Source organism: Balaenoptera borealis, assembly GCF_965194805.1.
Source record: "Balaenoptera borealis genome assembly, chromosome: 4".
Classification (NCBI taxonomy): domain Eukaryota; kingdom Metazoa; phylum Chordata; class Mammalia; order Artiodactyla; family Balaenopteridae; genus Balaenoptera; species Balaenoptera borealis.
In genome coordinates, this window is record NC_138861.1 from 54,084,999 (window position 1) to 54,093,050 (window position 8,052).

At 36.5% G+C, this 8,052-nt stretch overlaps 1 protein-coding gene across 2 annotated transcripts in view; it reads left to right on the top strand.

Annotated features, from left to right (window-relative positions):
• PRKG2 (protein kinase cGMP-dependent 2) overlaps positions 1-4,219 on the top strand; it is a 95,113-nt gene extending 90,894 nt beyond the window's left edge. Inside the window, exons 18-19 of one of the 2 annotated variants that reach the window (XM_082389341.1) lie at positions 29-95; positions 2,118-4,219. In XM_082389341.1, the coding sequence (XP_082245467.1) occupies positions 29-95; positions 2,118-2,213 (163 nt within the window). In that variant the 3' untranslated portion in view covers positions 2,214-4,219. Of the gene's footprint in view, positions 1-28 lie in introns of both variants that reach the window. The other variant, XM_082389340.1, reaches the window with a different exon arrangement.
• The last annotated feature ends 3,833 nt before the right edge of the window (positions 4,220-8,052 follow it).

The following is an 8,052-nucleotide window of genomic DNA, read 5'->3' on the forward strand; positions in this document are numbered from 1 at the left end:
ATTTCTCTGTACTTTTCTGATTTCTCAGGTGGTTAAATGGTTTTAATTGGGAAGGACTGAAAGCACGGAACCTTCCATCACCTTTACAAAGAGAGGTATGGTATCTACTATATTACTCTCTTGATTTTTTTCTAAGTATTTGTTTTTGTAAACAGATTTTAGGTGTGTGTGTGTGTGTGTGTGTGTGTATGTAGAATAGATTAAAAAAATTTTTTAACAGTTTTTAAATTTAAGTGAAAATGTCTTTGCGATTGTGACTATATGGTCTAAATAGTATTACGTATTCAGTGGACCTTAGCTCAGCTCGTAAGAATGGATTACATGTAAATCTAAGTCCCAAGGTAGCCAGTGCTGGTCAGGCTGACAGATGGTTCTAAAAATATAATATGAACCTATATGTAATTTAAAATTTTCCAGTAGCCGTATTAAAAAAGGTAAAAAGAAATGGGTGAAATTAATTTTAATTATCATAATACATTAAAATATTATTTCAACATGTAACAAACACAAAATATTAATATATTAATAAAGATGTTACATTTATTTTTTTCATACTAAATTTTCAAAAATCCCAAGTGGATTTTCCACTTTGAGCCATCTCAGTTCCAACTAGCTACATTTCCAGTACTCAGTCCCCATGCATTGCGTTAGACAGCACAGCTCCAGAGAAAGCAGAACATCTGCTAGGTTGGGGAGGGAGGGGGATGGCTCAGGAATAATCTAGTCAACACCCTACAAATGTTATGTTGTGTTCTCTGTAGAGGAATTTTGAGGATCTTTGTCTTTCTTTGTAGCTTTTTAGATTGACATCTGAATTTTTTCATTACACGTCTAAGTCATTGTGGAGAATGTAATTTCTAGTATATTGTAAATATTGACAATATTTTACAGTAAAACATTACTCTTACTTTGCCCCTTTAAATATATCCAATGTAATCTAAATGCCATTGAGATATGAAACCCATCAGCCATTTAAAAAATAGACAGAAATATTACATGATTACTTTTTCTCTCTAAACTCCTATTTTCATATTTCCATTGGATTTTCCCTATAAAATTTCATCCTAATGTAAAAGATTTTTATACTGGATGGTCTTCTATTAATCATTCTTTAAGTGCCTTTCAATTTTAGTTTTATAAAATTTAAAATTTTTGTGAGAATAAAAATTTCACTGGCAACACAAATATTTCTTCTGGATTCAGTTATAATTACATTTTCGTAGCATGCAGTATCAAACAACACACATATATTATAAATTTTAAAATAATTATTAAACAAAAATGTTTTGAAAAGAAATTATTTAATGTACTTGTGAATGAGTGTTATTTATTAAAAAATGGGATCAGATTCCACATCAATTCTATTTCTTTTTAAAATTATTTTTCTATAGATGAAAGTGCTAAGCGTTGTGTTCACAGAAATAAGTAAATGAGAGTGGAGGATTTTATAATAGCAATGTCACTTTGAGCACCTCTGAGTAGTCTCCTTATCCCCCCAAAAAACTCATTATGATGGATCATAAATAGTATTTTTAGTGATCTATCAGCTGATAATTCAATTAGGTACTAATGAAGATTGTTTGAAAGCAAAGAATCGGAAACCACTTGATTTGCAAAGTAATTTAATACCAGAGTCATTTCACTCTTTCAACAAGGTCACTGGTATTTTGAATTGTCCCTTTGTTTGACATTCTGGAGAATTTATATGGGTCAATTAACCCTATAAAAATTCAAGCTCAGTGAGAAACTTTATTATAAAGTGGAAGAAGGATTCTGGCAAGTTTTGAATTTTTAATATTTCCTTTTGAAATATTTTCCAATTTGAAAAAAAAAAGAGAGACATCATTTCTGTCACCTTTTCTTTCAGAAATAACTCCTTAAGCCAGGTAGCTCCTACTGAATGCAATTCTGGGACCCAATCCATTTGTTCTAAAGGGGAGATCTCATGAGGCTGAGAGTGTGACTCAAAAATGATAACTGGTTATCTTTTCCTTATATGTACATTACAAGTGGTTGCAGTAGAAAATCAGTGGTCAGGTACAGAAAGCATTCCCCATATGTTCTAGCATGCTTCGTCAACATTATCCTCACCTTTGGTTTAATCCTTTTTCTCCTAGCTAAGTGGACCCACAGATCACAGCTACTTTGACAAGTATCCTCCCGAGAAGGGGGTGCCTCCTGATGAGCTGTCAGGCTGGGATAAAGACTTCTGACAGAAGAAAAGATGATTACTGCCCTACATACACAAGAAGACTCTAAGGACCAACAATCCAACACTGATTATTTCTCTTCAGAGTATTATACTATCTTTTAGAAGACCATTAGAGAAAAGAAATCCCTGCCCATGAGCTGGGGGTGGGAAATAGTGGGTGCGGAGGTGGTTCTGAATTATAATGTCTCATTTAGCTGCTGTGAATTATTCATGTGTTCTGTTCTTTGCTTTTCTCCAATGTTGAAGGCTATCCTATTCCCCTCTCCAAAGTCAGAACCATTTTTGTCAAAGGGACATCATTTTCTCTGCAATCTGTTGCTCTGTCCCAATTATATTTGTCTCTTTTGAGTCCTAGTAAGGTTTAAAAAGTGTCTTGCCCTTGAGCAACTAAGTCATTCAAATAGAAGGAAGAACAAGGGTGAATTTTGGAAGATTTCCCCTGTTCTCAACAATCCCACGTAAGCATTATGGCATCTTGAAGTCGTGGCTTGCAGTAAACTTGGTAGTCAACAGAAGTTCTTGATTTTCACCCGTGTTCAACCTAGAAATATATTGATATGCTTCTGAACCTAGTCTGGGGAAAGGCAAATTTGAGTTTTAGTCGTTGGTACCACTTTCTAACATAGATGAGTTAATTAATCCAGCCAGGTAATTATATTCTATTGGGGAACTTAGAAAAAATAAACAAAGCAAAAAATATTTTTATTCTCCTGTGACCAGCTGTGATACCTCAGAGACTTTTCAAAAGTCTTGTTAAAGGTGGTTATAATGTGTGGTTAATTGATGGGCCTTTGGAAAGGTTTTATCTTATATATTAAATATTTTCACAATCAAATTAGAAAACATGCGGGAACTACATTGTGAAGGCTTTTCCTTCCCATTACATATGGAGGAGAAAAAATTCTAAAAGGTATAAATGCTGACTCTTTGAAACTCTGAGATATTTTGGCCAGTTCCGTGATTGTTGCTATTAATAAACCAAGAGTATAGAAATAACCACAGTTAATTTTTAATGGAAATCCCATTGGCAAATATTGATGCATGCCTAATCACTGCTGCATTAATAACTTTTTAAGGAGACATTTGAGTCATGGGAGTGTTTATAATTTTAGATTGTTAAGGCAGGCAAGCCGCTAGAGAAGTGACGGGACAGTAAAAGGGACATCCAGCATCTGTCCCCCTCCTGGCTCCTCCCTGCGGTCTTCCAAATAATGAATAGATTTGTTTCAATAGCATTGGACACCAGTAACCTAAGAACTTTACTAGTAGAATGTTTTTATGTATCGATCATGATCATTCTCCCACCCTCCTTCCCAAATGGATGGGAAACAGATTTTCTCTCTGTCTTTTTGATCTGGCAGAGTAAAAATAACGTTGAAGTTCCTGCATTATTCAAGCTTCTGGTTATACTTTCATATGCTAATGTTCTATAGGAAAAGCATCCGCTATTCACATCCACCCATATTTTCAGCATTCAGAGAGTCATCTATCTGCTTCTGAAGTGTTAAACCAGATAAGTGAGGCCCAACCCAGGAAGGTGCATCCTTAACAAATTAAATTTCCACATTTAGAATCCTTTTGCTGAACCAAAGAATTTTTGTTTCCTGTAGTAGTATTTTTAAAGTTTATGTATTGTACATAGAAGAACCATTTTTAATAGGATCGACATAACCCGCTTAATGAATTTCTAAGATTTTTAAAAGATTTTTATTTGCATTTGGTTTGTAAGCACTGTATGTTTTTCCTTGTATATATTTTTAAATTACCCACCTATAAATGTAGGAAATTTATGTATTGGGTGGATATTAGAACTGTACAGTTATACTAGCAATGATATTCTCAAAGGTGATCAATAGTTGTAATGCAAAAAAGACTTACATATATACAAATAAAAACCAACTTAGGGTACTACAAGTTTATTTTGACTATGACTGGCCATGTCAATATATAATCTCCACATGTGATTTTATTGTGTTTCCTTTGGAGTACTTTATAAAGATGGAGAAATGAGAGACTGAACCATTAATGCAATCCCATTTCTATTTTGTAGCTGGGCGACTTTGGGAAAATGACTTCACTTTTTTGAGTACTAGCTTTCTCACCTGTAGACAAAAGCACAGTAAAATAATACCTACTTTAGGCGCCTGTTTTGGGGAGTAAATTGATACCTAGACAGTCCTTTGCCAATTTCAATGAAGTAATCAATGCTGCATAGACGGGAGCTACTGTTACTATCTCTATTAGAATTAAAGGGGCCTTAATAACCGTTTAGTCCTGGACCTTATGTATCATTGGTATCTGTATGCACGATTGTACCAGTTAAATCCAGTATCAATCTTTTCTTTTTCTTTTAAATCATGAAGTAAAGATGGTTAATCAAATTTTAGTGCATGTGGTGAAGAGTTAACCCTCACCAAAATGAAGTGCTTTATTAAGAGTTCACTGCTCACCTAAGTTGCTAAGTTTTAACTTTTTATAAATTAAGGATATATGTGTATATGTATATGTACATATATATATTCTTAGAAAATACAGAAATTTTTCCCCCTATACACAGACCCATCATATTCCTAATCATTAAGTCATTCCTAATCTGTCTTTTCTGGGTGCAAAGTTAATTTTTCATTCTTGAGCCTCTTCTCTATGGTGCCAACTTTTCACAATGGTAGTTTCCTAATATGTTCTCTAAATATTAAAATGTCTGGAGGGAGGAGAATGTAGTGGTGAAATGTAAGATTTGGAGTCAACAATTATGGGTTTGAATTCTTGCTCTGTCCAGGTTTGTGTGATATTGAGTAACAAACCACATCTTTATTCACCTATAACTTAGAGATGGTACAGATAAAGCTTTGGAACACTGGGCCAGAATATTATTACTTGTAGGTCATTGATAATAACCATTTGGAAATACGTCTTATTTCTTTTTTGGTATAATAATAAATCCTTGTTTTTTTTATTGCCAGGTATTGTACTAAGAGTATTTACATCCATTATCTCATACACACAAGATTCTAAAATAATTATAAACACACTGACTATTGACTGCCTTCAAAGCTAAATATTGGCCTCAAATACGCCTTTCATTCTCAATTTAGCTGTGATGGTTTTACATAGCTTAGATCTAGTTGCTATAACAATATAACAAATTAACCCACAACTTAGTTGCTTGGAACACCATTTTATTCTTCTGGATTCTGTGGGTCAGGAATTCAGGCAGCACATGGCAAAGATGGCGTGTCTCTCTGCACCACAGAATCTGGGGCATCAGGTGGAAAGATTCAAAGACCGGGGTGACTCAATGGCTGGGAGCTAGAATCACCTGAAGCCTTGTTCACTCATGTATCTGGAGCCTGGGCTGGGACAACTCAAAGACTAGGACTGCTGTTCAGTGTGCCCACACACATTCTCAACATGGTTTGAATTCCTCACATTATGGCATCCTTAAAGTAGACTCCTTTCATGGTGGCTTGGGACTTCAAGCGCAAGTATTCCAGCCAACAGGGAGAAGCTGCACTAAACTTTATGAACCAGCCTTGGAATCACATCACTTTGCTTCTGCCATACTCTATGGGTGGAAGCACAAGCCCACCCAGATTCGTGGGGAGGGAACATAGGCTCCATTTCTTAATGAAGAGAGTTTCAAAGAATTTGCAAGCAAGTTTTAAAACTGCCACAACCCACTTTCTGGCCACAGACTACTTACATTACTGCCATATGCAAAATAAATTCATTCCCTCTCAAGAGTATCCCTAAAAATATCATCTCATTACATCAGACTCAGGGTCAAGATCTGGGATCTTGTCATCTAAGTTCAATTCAGGTGTGGATAAAGACTCCTGAGGTGTAATTCCTTGGATACATTCTTTTAGGTCAGAAAGCCTGTAAACTTAGTTAACAAGTCATCTATCACCACACTCACAACACTGAATGACGAGATGACCAGTGGATAACCACAACGGATTCTTGCATTCTGAGACGGAGAAGATGAGAGGCACAAAGCAGCACTGGTCCATAGAATTCTGAAATTTGCTGTGACGCGTGTTACCATTTCACTGCTTACGGCTCAGTCCTACTCCCTGTGAGTTGTTCTCTGCAGCTCTTGGCTCCACCATGTAGAATCTGGGTTCTGCCTCTGAGTTAACCTTTTTGTTTGTTTGTTTTTTCTATAAGATATGGCTGGTGTTTGCAACTGAGTAGACTTCTTAGCCTGTTTCCTGCCTCTAAATGTTTGGTGGTAGAGATGCCTTTTTAAAATTTGTCTCTCTCTCCATTGCAAGCTGATACATTTCTTTTATAAACTTTGTGAATTTCCAATGTATGAATTCATGATCCACTCCATTAGGCAAACGCTACACTCACAAATCTTTTCTGTGAAGATGCTGTGGAAATAATGATTCTTAGAAGTTCTATTTTCTTAAAAGAGAGGGTGTGTACAGCACGTGCTTAAGATGCTTGGAAGGTCTTTTGCCTTTTGAAAGGCTCTGGTAGTCAGTTTCAAAGATGCCTTCCAATGATCCTTGCTTATGGTGTCCATGCCCTTTTATAATCCTCTCCTCTTGAGTGTTGACTGAATCTAGTGACTTCCTTCTAACAAATAGAATATAATAAAAGTGATGGGAAGTCACTTCTGAGATTACGTTACAAAGTGAATCTGCTTCTGTCCTGTTCACCTTCTCTTGCTCTCTCATTTGCTTGCTCTGATAGAAGCCAGCTGCCATGATGTGAACTTCTCTATGGAGAGGCTCATGTGGCAAATAACTAAAGGAACCTCTGGCCAACAGCCAATGAGGAAAATGAGGCCCCCAGTCCCACAACCTGTGATGAACTGAATCCTGCCAACAACCGCAGGAGTGAGCTTGGAAGTAGATCCTCCTTCACTTGAACCTCCAGATGAGACTGTAACCTTAGCCAATACTTGGTCAAAGCCCAGTGAGAATCCATGAGCCAGAGGAGCCAGATAAACAACTCCCAGATTCCTGACCTGCAGAAACTGTAAGATAAGAAATGCGTGTTGAATTAGATTACTAGGTTGGGAAGGAAAGACGGACATGAAGTAAGGGAAACAAGAACCAAATGGACACAAGAGAACAAACTGGCAAGCCAGAACCCAAGAAGACAAACTTTTGAATCTGTGTCTGTCTTTCATGGTTGCCAACCTTGGCCATATGGGTGGCTTGCAGGATAAGCTGACACCTTTTACATGTACCTGGCTCGGATGTGCAGATGCCAGAGGAGCAATCTGGCTGCAGCTAAAGGAACCACAAGCCTGAATGCTGCCCTTCACCACCAAGGTGAGGCAGCAAATCAACAAAAATGTGCATGAGCTCCAACTGTGCTTGGTCTTGTGCCGGCGTCTGGAGTATAAATATGGCTGCTATTCACTTTGGCATTTCAGGTCTTATGCAGATTTCTCTTGTGGCAAAGCCAAACTCAGAACCACACAGAGAAGAAAAATCTGGGAACATATGTCTGGCTTAGCGGAATTGACACAGTACCAAGTCACTCAATTTCAAACCTATATATGTCGTTATTTTTGTGTAATTTATTTAGAATTTTTAACTAATGAGATTTGCTTCCTGTCTTTCTACCCACTTTCACTTATCAAAGTGCACATAGAGCACAGGCCACATTATTCAACTGAAACCAGCAATATCGTTTTGTCTCAGGTGATCTACAGGCAAGCTCTAAATTGAGTTAGAGCTCGAGCATTTTTAGTTTTGGAAAGTACAAAACCAAGATATTTTTGTTTATTTAATGTTTGTTATAAATTTAAAATGGTGTAATAAAAAGTAACATGAAATTTGTTTTGACAATTATAAACTTCCTCAGTGAGGAAAAAC